Source organism: Micropterus salmoides, unplaced genomic scaffold, assembly GCF_014851395.1.
Source record: "Micropterus salmoides isolate LMB-PRFRI ecotype aquatic unplaced genomic scaffold, ASM1485139v1 Ms_hic_scaffold_4, whole genome shotgun sequence".
Lineage (NCBI taxonomy): Eukaryota > Metazoa > Chordata > Actinopteri > Centrarchiformes > Centrarchidae > Micropterus > Micropterus salmoides.
Genome location: NW_024043372.1, coordinates 45,820 through 66,500, shown reverse-complemented (window position 1 = coordinate 66,500; position 20,681 = coordinate 45,820). Strand labels below are relative to the sequence as shown.

The 20,681-nt window shown below is 45.2% G+C and overlaps 1 protein-coding gene and 1 pseudogene across 2 annotated transcripts; both read right to left on the bottom strand.

The window, feature by feature from the left end:
- The window catches only part of LOC119885755, an 11,261-nt pseudogene extending 10,377 nt beyond the window's left edge, over positions 1 to 884 (bottom strand).
- Positions 61 to 17,869, bottom strand: LOC119886739 (phospholipid transfer protein-like). 2 transcript variants are annotated; one of them, XM_038697668.1, is made up of 15 exons: positions 17,752 to 17,869; positions 10,572 to 10,707; positions 10,116 to 10,215; positions 9,901 to 10,029; positions 9,098 to 9,253; positions 8,811 to 8,874; positions 8,550 to 8,705; positions 8,298 to 8,474; positions 7,778 to 7,837; positions 7,296 to 7,460; positions 5,109 to 5,176; positions 2,639 to 2,681; positions 2,455 to 2,518; positions 2,279 to 2,355; positions 61 to 2,156 (listed from the first exon to the last, which is right to left on the bottom strand). In XM_038697668.1, exons 2-15 carry the CDS (start codon positions 10,699 to 10,701, stop codon positions 2,058 to 2,060), a joined length of 1,488 nt encoding a protein of 495 aa, XP_038553596.1. In that variant the 5' UTR covers positions 10,702 to 10,707; positions 17,752 to 17,869; the 3' UTR covers positions 61 to 2,057. The 2 variants fall into 2 exon arrangements, with proteins under 2 accessions (XP_038553596.1, XP_038553597.1); XM_038697669.1 differs by lacking the exons at positions 61 to 2,156; positions 2,279 to 2,355; positions 2,455 to 2,518; positions 2,639 to 2,681 and adding an exon at positions 4,807 to 4,978.
- Between the last annotated feature and the right edge of the window lie 2,812 nt (positions 17,870 to 20,681).

The window sequence follows — 20,681 nt, the reverse complement described above, 5'->3', positions numbered from 1 at the left end:
AAATGAGTTTATTGCTGAAGTTTCTTTTCCCTGATGAGAATGAAACACGCGCACACACTTTCTGTCTGAGTTTGTATTTAATGAACTAATAAAATAAAAACCACCTATGTAATGACTCCCGCTCTGTGTATGACCTGAGAATACAGCTGGGCCTCATGACACAGGAGGAAGGGAAGTAAAGAAGCTGAACTACCTGGTAAATTCTGTAAATATCTGTTACTTGATTCCAGCTGTCGATGTACTTTAGTGTGAACAAGTTAGCATAGCCCTGATTGAGCCAAACTCCATTCAGAAAACAATCAAAATGTTGTTTTCTTGTCGTCTTTGTCGTACAGACCTGACCAAACATGAAGTCAGACTTTTAACAAATCAGCATCATGGTCTATTTATTTCTGAATCATTTTCATCAGTTTGTTGCAACAGTTTAGGTTTTTATTTATGTAGTAACCCAGACTAGCCCAGGAGGGATCCCACGTGATCCTGCAGTGAACACGTTCAGGTGTTGTAATCAGACAGGGGAGCTCCTGTTGGTGTGGACAGGTTGAAGGGGGCGCCACCTGCAGGCCTGACTCCACCTACACGCTCACCTTTATCTGCTTGTTTATGTCTGGATGTCATGTTTCCATGGTTACAGTCCAGCTTACAGGGAAATGAACATTTGAAAATTCGGCTTTGTGCAATGACTTTAACATGTTTGACTCACTAACAGTCTGGTTCACACTGGTTTACTGTAATTTCACCACAACACTAAATCGATGTGTTATACATGTTCAGGATTATTTATAATACTTCATATTTCCTGTTGTGATTCTGGTTAGAGCCAGCACACACACAGCATGATAAATATGGTAAGCAACTCTTAATTTACGGTCATCTGACGCCATCTTTCCCCAACATTAACCACATTTCCCAGTTGTCTCTTGTTTAGTGATGCTAATTTAAGTGACGTAAGTAAAGTACTTATTTTGACCCAAACCATGATCTTTTCCTAAACCTAAGTAGTTCTGCTGCCTAAACTTAATCAAACTGCAACATTAACCATTAGCTTTATTTTGAAAGTCTAACTGGACGTTTCGTGCGTCATGTGAAAAAACAACACTAAAGGTACTTGGGGCGGCAAAAAATGATACCAAGGGGTCTGACAAAGCGTCCGTATGCGGCGCCCGGGAATGACAACAGGTTGGTTTTGTTTGTCTGATAAGAGGACAACACGTATGTGCGTAACCACACAGGTGACATATTTCACAGCAGTACACTGATGTTGGTTAAAGGTGAAAGAAACACACTAAATAAAAATGGATGTAAAGAAGTGTTTTGAAATTCAGCTCAGAGATTCACACAATGAGTTTTTATACAACACTCTGAATGTTAACAGAGAGATTTCCAGGATCCACAAAGCAACAAAGGTCCATGTGATTTAATGTTGTCCCACAGTGAATTGCTGTGTGGTAAGACTGAACCCTGCAGCACTAACTGACAGCTGTCCATCATGAGTTCAGGTCTGACATTACAACCTGTTCATTCAGTATTCATCACACTGGTCCCAGTTTAACACTGGGATTAAATGGGCAGATATTGGATTTATGTCAGTGCACCTGAACGCACCGTCTCAGTTTACGGAATGACCCACTTGGTGAGGCCACGCCCCCTGGAGGGGAACACAGAGGTGTTATACTACATGATGTTGTGATTCAGTGTTATACCTCCTCAGTGTATTTAAAACTAATGCAAATATAACTAATAACTAATATTTATGCAGTAGATGTACTACAGTCTTTCACATATTGACAGTTGTTGTATGCCACAATATATACAGTATATTCTACATACCAGTGTGTATGTGTGTTTTTATACATATATGTATATATATATGTATATATATATATATATATATATAATAGGAGGTGATGTCTGGCTCCCTCGATCTTCCCTGTCGTCATTTCTCTGTCATTTGCTGATGTGATTGTATATATTAACATATTTTTATAGATGTTCGCATAGTGTAATATATATTTACATTGTGTGTGTATATGTATATACTGTTTATTCCTATATATTTAGACGGTGGTGGTCTCTGGCTCTGTCTCGGTGTTCCCTGCGATCATTTCTCTCAGTCCTTTGCTGAACTGAAGATTGGCTCCGATCACGATGAAACCCTGCAGAGATCAATACACTGCTGTCAGAACTAGGGGGCAGCACTTAGTGAGTATATCACCATAATACACAGACCGTTTACAATCAGAGTACAACATGTAAAAACTTGTGTAAACAGACTTACATTGTGATATTCAACAACCTCCTCAATGAAATCCATCCCATCAGCCAGAGGAATCCGAACTCCTCTCTTTGTCCAGTCTGAACACACACACACACACACACACACACAGTCTGTAGAACGTCTGTAGAACGTCAGGGCCACAATGTGTTACAGTAGAAACCGTGCTGAACACTTACTGTTGATTAAAGGAACCACAGACATCTGCAACATGGTCTTCAGAGGAACCTGCAGAGGAATCAGCTGACAGACAGACGAGTTCTTACTGCCCTGATGTCAGAGTAAATGCTCGTATCTCCGCCTCTATCTAGTTAATGTTGTAACTTGTAGTATAAGATGAAGTAATACACAGAAGACACTTACTGCCAGAGATTCCAGTGCGGATTGATTGGAGAAGATTTTAAACCTGAAAGAAGAAAACCGTTTTGGTCAGAGTGATGTGATCAATAACAAACAGCGAGAAATCTGGGGTTTTGGGTCTCGCCCAAGGACACTTGAACCAGCAGACTGGTCGACCTCAGAGTTGATGTCAGATTTGCCAAGTTAGAGGACAACATTTACAAGAGCGGTGTTGTCCACTCTTACTGTTGGTTGGGTAAATGGCTGGTTGGGTGGAGGATGATGTAGGACCTGGGTCTTGATGTTTAATGCTAGGCCCAGGGCTCTGAATGTCCTGGCAAAGCTCTGTAGGTCTTCTGCGGAGTGTGCCGCGATCAGGTGTTGCTGACTTTCCTCTTGGCCTTGAACTTACTAAGGTTGCAGAGCCTGGTGTCAATTCGGTACAGGACTGGGATCCCCTGTGGCAACAATTGAAGATGGCAAACTGTGGGTGCAATAGTGCATCCCTGTTTGACCCCTGTTTCCACAGTGAAGGGCTCAGACTGTGATCGACATACCGTTGAAGCCTTCTTATGCTTCTCATGGCAGCCGTACCTTGATAGTATGCTCCACAGAGCCTGGTGGTTTTTGTTAGGTCTATGAAGGCCAAGTTCAGGTCCCAGGTAAGGCTGCCTTTGTTCATGAAGTTTGGCTGTAAATAATGAGAATGCAGGTGGAAAGAAAACCACCAATGGAACCTCTAACGTTACGCCAGCATGCCAACGTGGCTGCGGACACGAAGAAGACGACAGTGAGATGGAACTTGAGCCTGGGCTAGCTAAAACACTTTAACACTTTTACTGATGACTGATCAACTAATGACTATTAATGAGAAACTCGATTGTCCGGCTAAAACAGTCCTGGAGAAGTGCTGGAGAACATAAGAACAATGAAAGAACATACACATTTTTAACATGCCAGAGAGGTCTTGAGCTGTGGAGTCTGAAACTGTGGGGTCTGGATCTGTGGAGTCTGGAGCTGTGGGGTCTGGAGCTGTGGGGTCTTGAGCTGTGGTTTCTGAAGCTGTGGGGTCTGGACCTGTGGGGTCTGGAGCTGTGGGGTCTGGAGCTGTGGGGTCTGGAGCTGTGGGTTCTGGAGCTGTGGAGTCTGGAGCTGTGGGTTCTGGAGCTGTGGGTTCTGAAGCTGTGGGGTCTGGAGCTATGGAGTCTGGAGCTGTGGGTTCTGAAGCTGTGGGGTCTTGAGCTGTGGTTTCTGAAGCTGTGGGGTCTGGACCTGTGGGGTCTGGAGCTGTGGAGTCTGGAGCTGTGGAGTCTGGAGCTGTGGGGTCTGGAGCTGTGGGGTCTGGAGCTGTGGGTTCTGGAGCTGTGGGGTCTGGAGCTGTGGGTTCTGAAGCTGTGGGGTCTGGAGCTGTGGGTTCTGGAGCTGTGGGTTCTGAAGCTGTGGGGTCTGGAGCTGTGGAGTCTGGAGCTGTGGGGTCTGGAGCTGTGGGTTCTGGAGCTGTGGGGTCTGGAGCTGTGGGGTCTGGAGCTGTGGGTTCTGAAGCTGTGGGGTCTGGAGCTGTGGGTTCTGAAGCTGTGGGGTCTGGAGCTGTGGAGTCTGAAGCTGTGGAGTCTGGAGCTGTGGAGTCTGGAGCTGTGGGTTCTGAAGCTGTGGGGTCTGGACCTGTGGGTTCTGAAGCTGTGGGGTCTGAAGCTGTGGGGTCTGGAGCTGTGGAGTCTGGAGCTGTGGGGTCTGGAGCTGTGGGGTCTGGACCTGTGGGTTCTGAAGCTGTGGGGTCTGGAGCTGTGGAGTCTGAAGCTGTGGAGTCTGGAGCTGTGGGGTCTGGAGCTATGGAGTCTGGAGCTGTGGGTTCTGAAGCTGTGGGGTCTGGACCTGTGGAGTCTGGAGCTGTGGGGTCTGGAGCTGTGGGTTCTGGAGCTGTGGAGTCTGGAGCTGTGGGTTCTGAAGCTGTGGGTTCTGAAGCTGTGGGGTCTGGAGCTGTGGGTTCTGAAGCTGTGGAGTCTGGAGCTGTGGAGTCTGGAGCTGTGGGGTCTGGAGCTGTGGAGTCTGGAGCTGTGGAGTCTGGAGCTGTGGAGTCTGGAGCTGTGGGGTCTGGAGCTGTGGAGTCTGGAGCTGTGGGTTCTGGAGCTGTGGGGTCTGGAGCTGTGGGGTCTGGAGCTGTGGAGTCTGGAGCTGTGGAGTCTGGAGCTGTGGGGTCTGGAGCTGTGGGTTCTGGAGCTGTGGGGTCTGGAGCTGTGGAGTCTGAAACTGTGGGGTCTGAAGCTTTGGGTTCTGGAGCTGTGGGTTCTGGAGCTCCCCATGAGTTAAAATTTAGCTGTGATGGCTGACAGAAGTGTATTCTTGGTTTCCCCAGTCGGTCAGTTCCTGTATGTTTAATATGTTGGTTAACGTCCAAACAGGTTTCAGCACTGGAGACCCAAACCAGCGTGACCAGCTGTGTGTGTGTTTGTGTGTGTGTGTGTGTGTGTAGGTGTGTGTGTGTGTGCGTGCATACCTGCGGAGGTCAGCATGAATAGCCAGACGTTTTCCCGTCATAGAAACTTTGGCGTTAAACTTTGTTTCCTGCAGAACAGAATGAAAATGAAAACAGCTGTTGATGTTTGGATTCTTAAGTAACTGACCTTTAAAACTGGTTAAACTGGTTGGGTTGGTTTCTGCGTACCATGGTCATGCTGCTGAGCTGGCCCGGAGGCTGACCTGGTTAAACTTGTTAAACTGGTTGGGTTGGTGTCTGCGTACCATGGTCATGCTGTTGAGCTGGACTGGAGACCTACCAGGTTAAACTAGTTAAACTGGTTAAACTGGTTGGGTTGGTGTCTGCGTACCATGGTCATGCTGCTGAGCTGGCCCGGAGGCTGACCTGGTTAAACTAGTTAAACTGGTTAAACTGGTTGGGTTGGTGTCTGCGTACCATGGTCATGCTGTTGAGCTGGACTGGAGGCTGACCTGGTTAAACTAGTTAAACTGGTTGGGTTGGTGTCTGCGTACCATGGTCATGCTGTTGAGCTGGACTGGAGACCTACCTGGTTAAACTGGTTAAACTGGTTGGGTTGGTGTGTGCATACCATGGTCATGCTGCTGAGCGGGCCCGGAGGCTGACCTGGTTAAACTAGTTAAACTGGTTAAACTGGTTGGGTTGGTGTGTGCGTACCATGGTCATGCTGTTGAGCTGGACTGGAGACCTACCAGGTTAAACTGGTTAAACTGGTTAAACTGGTTGGGTTGGTGTGTGCGTACCATGGTCATGCTGTTGAGCTGGACTGGAGACCTACCTGTTTAAACTAGTTAAACTGGTTAAACTGGTTGGGTTGGTGTGTGCGTACCATGGTCATGCTGTTGAGCTGGACTGGAGGCTGACCTGGTTAAACTAGTTAAACTGGTTAAACTGGTTGGGTTGGTGTGTGCGTACCATGGTCATGCTGTTGAGCTGGACTGGAGGCTGACCTGGTTAAACTAGTTAAACTGGTTAAACTGGTTGGGTTGGTGTGTGCGTACCATGGTCATGCTGTTGAGCTGGACTGGAGACCTACCAGGTTAAACTAGTTAAACTGGTTAAACTGGTTGGGTTGGTGTGTGCGTACCATGGTCATGCTGTTGAGCTGGACTGGAGACCTACCTGTTTAAACTAGTTAAACTGGTTAAACTGGTTGGGTTGGTGTCTGCGTACCATGGTCATGCTGTTGAGCTGGCCCGGAGGCTGACCTGGTTAAACTAGTTAAACTGGTTAAACTGGTTGGGTTGGTGTGTGCGTACCATGGTCATGCTGCTGAGCTGGACTGGAGGCTGACCTGGTTAAACTAGTTAAACTGGTTAAACTGGTTGGGTTGGTGTGTGCGTACCATGGTCATGCTGTTGAGCTGGACTGGAGGCTGACCTGGTTAAACTAGTTAAACTGGTTAAACTGGTTGGGTTGGTGTCTGCGTACCATGGTCATGCTGTTGAGCTGGACTGGAGACCTACCTGTTTAAACTAGTTAAACTGGTTAAACTGGTTGGGTTGGTGTGTGCGTACCATGGTCATGCTGTTGAGCTGGACTGGAGACCTACCAGGTTAAACTAGTTAAACTGGTTAAACTGGTTGGGTTGGTGTGTGCGTACCATGGTCATGCTGTTGAGCTGGACTGGAGACCTACCTGTTTAAACTAGTTAAACTGGTTAAACTGGTTGGGTTGGTGTCTGCGTACCATGGTCATGCTGTTGAGCTGGCCCGGAGGCTGACCTGGTTAAACTAGTTAAACTGGTTAAACTGGTTGGGTTGGTGTGTGCGTACCATGGTCATGCTGCTGAGCTGGCCTGGAGGCTGACCTGGTTAAACTAGTTAAACTGGTTAAACTGGTTGGGTTGGTGTGTGCGTACCATGGTCATGCTGTTGAGCTGGACTGGAGACCTACCAGGTTAAACTGGTTAAACTGGTTGGGTTGGTGTGTGCGTACCATGGTCATGCTGTTGAGCTGGACTGGAGACCTACCAGGTTAAACTAGTTAAACTGGTTAAACTGGTTGGGTTGGTGTCTGCGTACCATGGTCACGCTGTTGAGCTGGACTGGAGACCTACCTGGTTAAACTGGTTAAACTGGTTGGGTTGGTGTGTGCGTACCATGGTCACGCTGTTGAGCTGGACTGGAGACCTACCTGGTTAAACTGGTTAAACTGGTTAAACTGGTTGGGTTGGTGTGTGCGTACCATGGTCATGCTGCTGAGCTGGACCGGAGGCTGACTTGGAGGCAGCAGCATCACCTTAATGATGGCTGTCATGACGACTGTTGCCCCGGATGTCTTGATGGAGGTTTTTGGAGGTGAGACCACGGCGATCTGCAGAGAGAGCGGAGCATCCACCAGAGCCGGGTTCTGCCCAGAACACACAGGGAGAACACATAGTATTGCAGTACTACACCGGGTTCTATCCAGAAAACATATATGTAGTATAGTACTACAATAATAAAGTACAACAGCTCTGTGCAGTACTTATGTAATAATACCCAGTAATAATATGCAGAATTAAATAGTACACAGTTTATCAGTAGATCACAGTAGTCTGACTAATAATAAATAGATTGTTTCCACTGTGTCTCAACTTTATGTCACTGTGTCTCTGCTATTTCTGCTGTCTCTGTTTTTCTACTATATCTCCACTGTGTGACTATTTCTGTGGTGGTTCTGCTCACCAGCATCATGATGGTTCCAAAGTAGGTGGTTCTCAACAACATCTCCAGGTCTTTGGGCATCTGAAGGATGAGACAACAAACAGGAACAGGATCAGTTCAGCTCTGAGGAGCAACCTTGTCCTGTTTGCTTTGGTGGTTCAGGGTTACAGTCCAATCTGTTTTAGAGCTTCAGTCATATTATGAGGAAATGGAAGCCAGAGTGCACCAGCGTCCTGTCAGCGTCATGAGGGTCTATGTTTACAGGGAAGGAGCATGGCGTTCAGGGGACTATCTGGAAGACTTTGTGGTGTCTTGCGGTTGTTTTGGGGGTCTATGGTGGTTTTATAGGGTCTCTGATAGTTTTGGGGGTCTGTAGTGATTTTTGGCAGTCTTTGGTGATTTTCAGGGTCTATGGTGGTATTCAAGATCTGTGGTGGTTTTGAAGGTCTGTAGTGGTTTTTAGTTGTCTGTGATGGTTTTGAAGGTCTGTGGGGGTGTTGGAGGTCTGTAGTGATTTTTGGTAGTCTGTGGTGGTTGTGACCTTCTCGTTGACGATATGCATCTGGAAGACTCCTGCTCTGTAGTAAGCAAACATCCCACTGTCGAAGAAGAACTCGGACAGAGCGAGGTAAATCATCCGGTCGTACTCTCTGATGACCGGGTCGACGGCGTAGTTCACTAACGTGTCATTCTGATCAGACAGGTCGAAGAACATACCCTGCAGACACAATACACTCACTGTTACTGTCATCTTACACCAGATTCTAAAAGATCATCAGTGTCGGAGACTGACCCTGAAGTGCATGTCGAGGCTCCTGGACGTCACCACCGGATCATCAATCAGAGAATAATCGATCCCAATATACTGATCGACCTCCGTCCTCACTGGGATTGTCTCCAACATCAAGTTCACATGAACCAGAGCAGCGTGATCCAGAGCGGGACAGATCTAATAAAGAGACAGGTCAGAGAGACAGAGACAGGTTAGTGGGATAGCCAGGTGAGACAGACAGACAGACAAACAGACAGACATACAGACAGACAGGTGTGAGACCTTTTGGTTGAGGAGGAAGCGCATGCCTGTTGTCAGAAAACTGGATAGGAAGTCGTAAACTCTCCTGAAACAAAATACACGTGATGACAGTTCCTGATTGGTTCTGAGGTCACATGATGTTGGTGATTAGATATTATTGATAGTTAATTGTTGATCAGTGATTATTTATTCATTATCATTATTGATTATTACATTGGTGTAATTAACAGTAATCATTATTGATGACCAAATCAATTCTATTAACAATAATCATTAATCATTGTTGATTAGTACATCAGTGTGTTTACCCAAGTGTTCCGCTGAACTTTGCCTTCATTTTGTCAATTTTGGCATCACAGGTGATGTTATTGATCTTCAGTCGTCCTTCATCATCTCTGATTAGATTCAGAACCGTGTTGATGTTCACGCCTTCAGCCGACGCGTTGATGTTTCCTGTGTCATAACTGAGATAGAACAAGACTTCATCACCGACAGGAAGATGACTGTCCTCATCATCATCTTCATCATATGATCATTCAACTATCTGGATTCAAACAGGTCAGATTATATTAGTTACATTAGTGTTGAGTAGAAGAACCATCACAGTTATATTAGTGATATGTAGGAGAACTACTTGAGTTATATTATTGTTCTGTGGAAGAACTATTGGCGTTATAATAATGATATGTAGGAGAACTATTAGAGTTATATTAGTGTTATATAGGAGAACTATTCAAATGCTTTAGTGTCCTGTAGGAGAACTATTAGAGTTATGTTAGTATTCTGTAGGAGAACCGTTAGAATTACATTAGTGTTCTAGAGGAGAACTATTAGTTATATTTGTGCTGTCTAGGAGAACTATTAGTTATATTAGTGATATGTAGAAGAACTACTTGTGTTCTGTAGAAGAACTATTAGAGTAATATTAGTGTTCTATAGGACAATGATTAGAGTGGAGTAACTGTTCTATAGAAGAATGATTAGTTATATTAGGGTTCTATAGGAGAATGATTAGAGTTAATCAGTGTTCTACATAAGAACAATTAGAATCTAGTTAGTGTTATATAGGAGAATGATTAGAGTTAAGTCAGTGTTCTGTGGGAGAACTAACAAGAACCAGTAGAGGATCCGTCGGTGGAAACTCAGTGATATCGATGAGTTCTGAACATCGAACAACAAACCAACTTCAGGGATGAATTGGAGGTCAGCATGAGTAAGATTCAACTCTTTTATCTTCACACTGATGACAGACGAGAGAAAGAGAACCTATTAATACACATGTTAAGTATTCACTTCTAAAGTATTGCCTTAACGTAATATTAGTACTCAGTGATGTTGTATTGGAAGCGTCCTTCGTTGCCATTCATCTCTGGCATACTGATGTTACCGAGCTCCTCTTGAACAAACTTCTGAGTCTCAAATTTCACTAAAAACACAGAAAATTTACTGTCAGGACTTTAAACAGAACAAATACAAATAGACCAAACTAACCCAACTGCAGATGAAAGGGTTAATGAAACAGAGACACAAGGTTGTTGAGGGTTTCTGATTGGACGCTGCCACTGATGTCATCTGCCCTTAATGAAGACTTAACTAGTTCAGATAAAACATTTATTAAACAGACCGGTTTAGCACATCACAGGTTTTAGACTCCAGAGCAAAAACTTAGAGCTGCAGGAGAACAGAGGAGCTGCTTTATGATTACACAGGTTTAATTTGAAGTTAATATCTGTTCAGGTCTTAGTTTACTTCTGGATTATAATTACATAACCATATATTTACACATCTCCAGTCCTTTGTCAGTGATGCGGATTTTGCAGCCAGCAGGTTGGGCGGCAGCCATGATGGAGGACACCAAAGGGAAGAAGAAGAGGAGGGACAACAGACATGAGGTCATCCTGAGACAGAACATGCCGACCTGAAACACAGAAGAAGCAGTTTAAAATCCTATATTAGAGGCTGGACTCAGTCTGTGTTGTGTCTGTGTTGTCAGATTGGTTCCGAGGTTCTGGTTCTAGCTTCTAGCTTCTGAGTTTACTCCAGGTCTTGTTGGGGCACCCTAGAGGGCACTGCATCATGTTTCCCTGAATGTTGGGGCACCCTAGAGGGCACTGCATCATGTTTCCCTGAATGTTGGGGCACCCTAGAGGGCACTGCATCATGTTTCCCTGAATGTTGGGGCACCCTAGAGGGCACTGCATCATGTTTAATTAAACGTTGGGGCACCCTAGAGGGCACTGCATCATGTTTAATTAAACGTTGGGGCACCCTAGAGGGCACTGCATCATGTTTCCCTGAATGTTGGGGCACCCTAGAGGGCACTGCATCATGTTTAATTAAACGTTGGGGCACCCTAGAGGTCACTGCATCATGTTTCCCTGAATGTTGGGGCACCCTAGAGGTCACTGCATCATGTTTAATTAAACGTTGGGGCACCCTAGAGGTCACTGCATCATGTTTAATTAAACGTTGGGGCACCCTAGAGGGCACTGCATCATGTTTCCCTGAATGTTGGGGCACCCTAGAGGGCACTGCATCATGTTTCCCTGAATGTTGGGGCACCCTAGAGGGCACGGCATCATGTTTAATTAAACGTTGGGGCACCCTAGAGGTCACTACATCATGTTTAATTAAACGTTGGGGCACCCTAGAGGGCACTGCATCATGTTTCCCTGAATGTTGGGGCACCCTAGAGGGCACTGCATCATGTTTAATTAAACGTTGGGGCACCCTAGAGGGCACTGCATCATGTTTAATTAAACGTTGGGGCACCCTAGAGGGCACGGCATCATGTTTAATTAAACGTTGGGGCACCCTAGAGGGCACTGCATCATGTTTAATTAAACGTTGGGGCACCCTAGAGGGCACGGCATCATGTTTAATTAAACGTTGGGGCACCCTAGAGGGCACTGCATCATGTTTCCCTGAATGTTGGGGCACCCTAGAGGGCACGGCATCATGTTTAATTAAACGTTGGGGCACCCTAGAGGGCACTGCATCATGTTTCCCTGAATGTTGGGGCACCCTAGAGGGCACTGCATCATGTTTAATTAAACGTTGGGGCACCCTAGAGGGCACGGCATCATGTTTAATTAAACGTTGGGGCACCCTAGAGGGCACTGCATCATGTTTAATTAAACGTTGGGGCACCCTAGAGGGCACTGCATCATGTTTAATTAAACGTTGGGGCACCCTAGAGGGCACGGCATCATGTTTAATTAAACGTTGGGGCACCCTAGAGGGCACTGCATCATGTTTAATTAAACGTTGGGGCACCCTAGAGGGCACGGCATCATGTTTAATTAAACGTTGGGGCACCCTAGAGGGCACTGCATCATGTTTCCCTGAATGTTGGGGCACCCTAGAGGGCACGGCATCATGTTTCCCTGAATGTTGGGGCACCCTAGAGGGCACTGCATCATGTTTCCCTGAATGTTGGGGCACCCTAGAGGGCACGGCATCATGTTTAATTAAACGTTGGGGCACCCTAGAGGGCACTGCATCATGTTTCCCTGAATGTTGGGGCACCCTAGAGGGCACTGCATCATGTTTCCCTGAATGTTGGGGCACCCTAGAGGGCACTGCATCATGTTTAATTAAACGTTGGGGCACCCTAGAGGGCACTGCATCATGTTTAATTAAACGTTGGGGCACCCTAGAGGGCACTGCATCATGTTTCCCTGAATGTTGGGGCACCCTAGAGGGCACGGCATCATGTTTAATTAAACGTTGGGGCACCCTAGAGGGCACTGCATCATGTTTCCCTGAATGTTGGGGCACCCTAGAGGGCACTGCATCATGTTTAATTAAACGTTGGGGCACCCTAGAGGGCACTGCATCATGTTTAATTAAACGTTGGGGCACCCTAGAGGGCACTGCATCATCTTTTCTCAGTGTAACATTAATGAACTAAAACTAATGTTACATGATCAACAATAAACCTGTAACCTGTTTGCAGCCCGTGTTAATAATTAACGTGATGACAGCCAGCGGGACGTTAATGATTATGTTAATCGTCCACCACAAGTTTGGCAAGTAAACAAACGCTCATTCATCTTTTCATAAGGAATGACAGTGGGGCCTAACCTCTCGTAGGTCGTAGCTAAAGCAAGAAGCAAGCTAACGTTTGATGGCCATTGCTAAGCTAAATATGTTCACTAACATATTTTGGTTTCAGCGCTTCTTTGTTTTGTTGGATGAAGTTTTAATGTCAAAGTTTATGATGAATGGCTCAGCAGCTGCCGCTGTTTGTTGTCCTCTCCCTCGTGCGGTAACGCAGGGAGGGGAATAATAGCAAGCTCATCTGACGTTTCCTAAAAATAAACATTGTTCGCGAGTCCCGCACCTCGAGTCCAAGTGGAGCCTAAGTCTTTTGAGGACGAGTCTCAAGTCGAGTCTAAGGTCACTGTGTGGGCGACTTAAGTCTCAAACTGTAGTCCCTGTCTATGGTTTCTGTGTAGTGGTGATCTGTGACTTTTGCTGCTTTCAACAGATGTTATACTGTTTATTGTGACCTCCAGATGTTTTTCGATAGTGAAGATCTGATCTGTTGGTGTTGAAAGCTGCTCTGCTCCTTTGATAGAGAGGGTTGCAAGTTGATGCAGTTGTGCAACATGTCATGTTTAACTGACACCGATTTAAAATGATGGCCACATGGCAATTTCATTTCTGACAGGAAGTTGCAGCAGTGCACTGAGGTAAGAGGTCACAATGAACGAACACATTTAAGGGTTTTTGTTCCCTCGGTTTCTCCATAGCTCAGAGCTGAACACATTCTCAACTTGAACTGCAGTAACCTCTGTTTCACAACAGCCCCTCCCCTCTGTCCCTTTCACTCTCAGCAGCCTCCCGACACTCCTGACCTTTTCTCTCAGTAAAACAAACCGAACTGATGAATCTCAGCAACAGTCCGGCAGGAAGAGACGCTGAACAGTTCTACTGTAAATCTGTCCCTGTGATTTTATTAAAATGTCTTATTTTATGTTTGAGTTGCTCATAGCATCAGGAGGTCTCATTCACGTACAGAGTCTCTGACACTTTTTACCTTCTGTGCAGAGGTGCATGCAGACCCTCACGGACTGGAGAATTGATCATGAGCAATCATTGAAATGTCAGTGTATCTGAGCTACTGTCCCTAACCTTAGCCATACCCCTGACCTGCTTTCATGTTCATTTTGTCATACTGGTGAGCTGCCACGCTGTTCACAAGAGAAACATTCATTGGTATCACTGAGACAGCAAACAAGGTGGCCCTAGCACACAGAATGTGTAGACAACATGGTGGAGTTCGGTGGTGAAGGGTTAATGCTCACTAACTTATCCATTATTGTGGCTTTAACATCCCATTAAAATATCTAAATTAGATCATTATTGATTTATGAATTAATGAGATGTTGAGGTAAATAGTCAAAGAAGTCAGTGGCAGATGTCGTGAGAACACGAGATCTATTTTAACTGGACCTGAGAGATCAAACAGGACACAGTCTTCCTCTGAGGGTAATTTAACATGTTGGTCTGAACACGAGCCAGCTTTATACAAATTCACAACGTCGGACCCGAAGAAGACACACACATTAATGATAAGGTCTGAAGCTTCAAACAGCCTTTGAAGAGCCGAATGTCCTCAGAAGTACAGAAATACATTACGACGCACACTTACTCTGTAATCTGTGTGTTTAATTACAGCTCAGTGACGACAGCCAATCACCAAACAGCTACCCACATCTGGACATCTGGCTAACCACTAACTGTTTACTGCTGAGCTTAAATTAAACAGAGAAGAGGATTTAGGCTGCAGCCCAGAGGAAGGCTCCTGACTGAGCGACAGCCCCCATGAGAGCTGGTCCAGGTCTCTATGTGCTCCTTTCTTACCTCCTCTAACATAGCGTACTCTGCGCCATCCTTTACAATAGGGAAAGGAGATGATGCCGTCCCACAATTCCTTGTGGCAGTAACATTTTGATCGGCAGACCCACAGAAAGGTAGAAAGGAAGAAAGGTATGCTTGTGACACGACCGCAAACATACGAAAATGGTCATTGGCTGTAAATCCATAAATATAGATTTCTTTTTCAAACCCCGTAACAATAACCCAGTTAGTTAACAATATCATCAGAACTAAATACTATATACTACATAATACTAAATAAATGTTGTTTCACTTCCTCATTGTGAAATGCACTAAAACAAAAGGTCAAAGTGTGACGCCAGGAAACTCTGCATCCTTATGTCTGAATATAATTTGCTTTTGCCCTTTGCTCAATTCCTTCTTTTTATTTAATTATTATTTTAATGGGTCAAACTTATTCTACTTCTATATTCCTTTTGTTATTATATAATTGAATCTTACATTCTGTAAGTAAGTACCCTGATTCATATATACTGTAAGAGACTGGATGACTAGTTGGTACTTATTGTTAAGTAAGACCTTTCTCTAAAGCAGAAAGGGCTGTTTACCATAAGCACTCTGTTTTCCAATGATCCAGGTTGTCAGTGAATGTGCGATATGTTTAGATGCCTGTCAATCAACTGTGTTCGTACCTGTAATTGGCAGAGAGTTAAGAGGGATGGTTGTTATTGTTCCTGGTGGGCCAAAGGGAGGTCGTGTGAGCCAAGGGGAGGGGGACGGAGAGTTGAGAAGGAGAGCCTAGTTTACACTAGGCGTTTTGCTGCTCGGCAACCCCTGTGATCAGGGGTAGTCGCCAGTCGTTATGTGTGAACTACTCAACGACGCATCAAAACAGTTCTCCGACACATTTATGACACATCGCCGACGCCAGCCAGATATCTAGCCTGCCAAATATCTGGAAGAGTCTGCTGACTCGACATCCACATCCAGCCAATGAGAGCAGGCAGCTCTCTCTGTAGCTCAGACTGCTGCTACCTGCGTGTGCTGATCCATCCTTTCACCCAGAGTCATTGTCTTTAGAATAACAAACAGCTGTTTCCTGTGTAGGGTCGCGTCATTTCCTGTTTCACGTGGTTTGGAGACCAGCGTCGGGCGACACAGCCGCTGTCAGCTCCTGTAGCGTGTGACCCCCCGTCATCGATCAGTCACGTAGTGTGAACACCACGACGACTTCAAGACTCCCGTCACAAGACGGCAAGTCGTGTAGTGTGAACGGCACCGTGGTCGGCTGACGCTGAAAGTCGTGGAGTCTGCACGAGGCATTAGCGTGTAGCGCTTAGTGACAGTAGAGTGTTTTTTGGCGTTGGCTACGGCCCATAGCAGCCTATATTTTGTTCTGCAATAAGGAACGAGCAAAACCAGCTATCATCTCGGAGCTTCTAATTTGAGGGACGCTACAGTACTGTAAGTTACTATATATATATATATATGTATCTATCTCTAACTTTGTCATCATGATTGGTCACAATGTTATTTTATTATGTCGGTCTGCTCTGAAGACACAACATCTACTTCCTGTCTGTCCGTCCTGGAGACGGTCCCTCTGCCACTCTTCCTTTCCTCATTGAATCAGAGAGCTAAGCCTCTGGAGGCAAATTTGTGATATTGGGTATATGAATAAAAATGGACTTTAAATCAGCTCCACCATAGACAACAGTAATAATAATATGTAAATGTACATTTAGCTGATAATACTTTTACTGCAGTAACGTTTTAAATACACTGTGGTAATGATACTTTTACTTCAGTAAAAACTCTGAGGACTTCTTCCACTGCTGACACACTGATCAGTCATGAAGCATCAAAACGTGAAAATAAAGTGACAGAAAAAAGTGTTCTGAAAAACAGCCTCCTCAGGGGGGCGCTGGAGAGCTGGATGCAAAGATGCTGCCGGAGGTGAACTGGAGTCAGAAATCGGACTTCTGCTCAGAGTCACAGCTCAGTCATGAACTTTCAACGTGACCCACATGTGGACTACGATCAGTGAACAAAGCAGGTGGTAAAATCAGCCCAGACCGAAGCTTCATCAGAGATCAGAGATCAGAGGCAGCAGGGTGCTGATGGAGCAGTGGATAAGATGCCTGCCTTTGGTGTGAGAGAGACCCGGGTTCAATCCCCCACTGTGTCCCATCCACCATTGTGTCCCTGAGAAAGACACTTAACCCCTCGTTGCTCCAGAGGCGTGCGACCTCTGACATGTAGAGCATTGTAAGTCGCTTTGGATAGAAGCGTCAGTGAAATGAATAAATGTAAATGCAGCAGGATTTAGTTAAAGAAACAGACTACAGACGAGGCCGGACCACATCAAGTATAAACAATAGAGTAACTGTATATACTGTACTATATATATTGTAACACACACTCTGCTGAACATCCACTCCAGCGTCTCCTCAAACGGATCATAAACATCCAGCAGGACTCCTCACACCCCGGGAAGCCCTTCTTCACCACCCTCCCCTCAGGCAGACCGAGAAGCCCAGCAGCACAAACCCATCACCACCACGGGGGCCACTTAGCCCCCCCCTTGTACACACTTGTACAAACACAACTCACACATCAAAAGTACACATCTACACAACATAACAATAACTTCTGTTTTTTGTCTTACTGCTATATACGAATTTTTAAATATATTTTTAATATATTTTATATTAAAGTTTATATTTTATATTTAAGTATCTTTTTTAGATTATGAGTAAGAACATTTCTCGTGGCTTAAGTGCAATAACTGGTGACCAACGACCTCTGTGAAATAAACTTTACTCTATTTATTGGTACTAGAAGCTGCTAAGATGAGATTGCTTCAACAGAATTTTGTTCGAACACGCAAAGACAATAAGGATCGATCGATCTAATATACAGCAACACAATCTAATATACTGGAATATAGTACTCACTTGTCCATGATCTCTCTCTCTTTCCCTTCCTGTCTCTCTCTCCCCCTCTCTCCCTCTCTCCCTCTCTCTCTCTCTCTCTCTCTCTCTCTCTCTCTCTCTCTCAGCCCAACTGGTTTCAGTAACGGAGGAACTGGGAATGTCTGAGTGATGAAACTCACGGATCAGCAGACTGAAGGAGGAGGAGCTCAGATCTGATGGTTCCACTGGTTTAGGTTCTGTTGGTTCTGTAGTTGATCTCTGTTCACACTGACCGTCTCTCTCTGTGTGGAGACTTTTATCCCGAGGCAGTGACTCCTCCCCCTCCCCCTCCCCCCTGTGGGAGAGTGTGGTCTTTGTGAGGGAGAGTGGAGCTTGATTTCAGAAGTGAACACAAACACATCAGGCCTCAATGATTCAAAATCTTCACTGTACATTTTAGAATTCACTGAGACAAAAATGACCAAAATCACCAACCGCCTGAGGGCTGGATTCAAAATCCCACCGAAGTAAAGAAACTGAATCCACAGCTGATCAAACCTGATGACTTCCATCATGGCAACTCATGATGTGACTCAGTGGTGTGTTTGGCCCCCGGGTGCCTGATTCATTCCCCAAAACATCTGGGCTCCTGCTGACTGTGGATACTGTCCTGGGGGATCTCCTCCCAGACCTGGATCAGGGCATCAGTGAGCTCTTACATGATCTGGCCAGGAGGGAATCCAGGTTCCACTGCACCAGGAGGAATCAGGACCCACTGCACCAGAAAGAACCCAGGACCACTGCACCAGGAGCAATCCAGGGCCCCCCACTGCAATCTTTCCTTAGAGTCCTGGGGGTGTATAGGTCCTGGAGGGGTGTACCGATAGGTGGGGTGAGAGGGTATGGTGTCAGGTCTGTCCCATTGTCTTTCAAAACGACAGTAAAACCGGTTCTGTTCATTGGTTAGGCGAGAGTCGTCCATGGAGTGGGGGGATTTAGGTTTACAGTTGGTGATTTGTCTGAACCCCCTCCAGACAGAAGCAGAGTTTTAGCAGAGAAATGTTGTTGTAGTCTCTCTGAGTACAGCCATTTAGCATCTTGCACCTCCTTGCTTGACCATCTTAAGTTTAATATAAACAGCGCCGCCATTGTGAAGCGTGAGCAACAGAGAATTTTTCTTCCCCATAAACGAAACTCCTTCTTGGTCACAACGGTCATTCTGTGTAGATTTTATCAGTCTTTTATTGAGTCTTTTAAGTTTATCTTCTACATGTTGGTTTCACAATCTGACGGTTAAAGACAGGAACAGCCTGAACAACATTGTTCTGAAATCATCGAGTGAAACAGAGAGACCTGAACATCATCTGTAACCAACAAATAATCCGGAAGGTAGCAGGTATTTTAGCGGGACATGCTCTGGCAGGTGAATTCTCTCTGTTGCCTTCTGGGCGTCGTCATGCACTACCTGTGTTCAAGACGAACCACCACTCCAGATCTTCTATCTCTTCCCTGCGATCAGACTTTTAAACTCCTGGTGGGGCCCTTTGTGGGGTTTTAAATGTGCACAGGCTTTTTGTACGTTGTGAGTGTTGTGTTTTGGGTCATGTACTGTTGCAAACATGCTGCTCTTAACTAATTGCCCCTAGTGAGATTAATAAATTGAATTGGACCTTAAACAAATGAACTCTGAGGACACAATGTTCACCTGCTGCCTGATGCATTCACGGACAGGTGACTTGGTGAGCAGGTGGATCAGTGAAGCCAAGTGTGTGTATGTGTGTCTGTGCTTGTGATTCAGTCGGACAGCAAACAGACGGAGCACACACACATTTACTGTGCATGTCAGGACTCAGGCTGACCCTTAAACACTGGAACTTCCTGGAAAGCTTTGATATTCCTGGAAAGTAGCCTCACAGTGACCTCACAGCAATCTGGTGAGGTCATGAAACAGGAAACATGATGTTTACATACAAACATCCTGCAGACGCAGAATATCAGTGAGCAAGTGAGGGAAACGTGTATGCGTTAATAGAATTGAGACGTAGCCAGGACGCAGCGCCGTTTCCCAACTCTGCACCGAGTTCTCCTGCTCCGAAGAAACCCTTATATCATTGCAGGACAACATTGCAGCGGCTGCTGGTGGAAAAAATAGATTATCGATGACTTTCAGTCTGGGTTCATGCGTAACAGACAGACATATCTCTAACAATATAAGGTTAGTGCTCCATATTCTTGACTACTCTGATTTTTTTAATAATGACAGTAACATACTATTTTTGAACTTTCGACTCGGTGCAACATGAGTTCATATTTGATGAGCTTAAGAAATTTGGTTTTGGGGAATATTTCCATAGAGCTATCAGAACTTTGTATGCAAATGGAGATAAAGTTCCATAAAGTTCCATAAAATTTAAGAAAGGCACCTCACCAAGGTTTGCCTTGAAACGTGGTGTTCGCCAAGGCTGTCCAATTTCCCCGTATCTGTTCCAACCCAGCTTCTGACTTGTCATATCAAGCCTAACAATTTGAAGGGTATCGTAATCTCAGGGAAGGAAATTACTATTAGTCAACTAGCAGATGACACTTTTCTTAAAAGATTCATCTCAGATTTCTCATGCTCTTAATATTATCAGTACTTTTCCCAAGGCCTCCGGACGTTGTCTGAACATTAATAAATGGGAACTTATGGCGGTGAGGGGGTCTGACTTACCCTCTAGTTGCAATATCCCTATTAAAGACAGTGTTACAAAGCTGGGGTATTTATGTAACCAAGGATCAAAAAAACAGAGAACTTTTGAATTGTGATCCTATTATTATAGAGAGAACTCAGAAAAAGCATTGGTTAATGAGGGATTTATCACTGAGAGGTAGAACTTGGTTGTCCAAAGCAGACTATATCTCTAGGCTTACTTACTCCGCTGTGTGTTTACATGGAGATCAAAGGACGTTTAAAGTCATTGACAAGATGCTCTTCAACTTCTTATGGAGAAACAAGACCCATTGTGTTAAAAAGTCGACTTAATTTTCCAGATTTCTGTTCCTTAAAATGAACTGGATCAAGGAGTATTTAAAAAACCCAGGTTCGATCAGGTTTTCTCACAAATTGGTGGACTGGAAAGTTTCTGCTTTT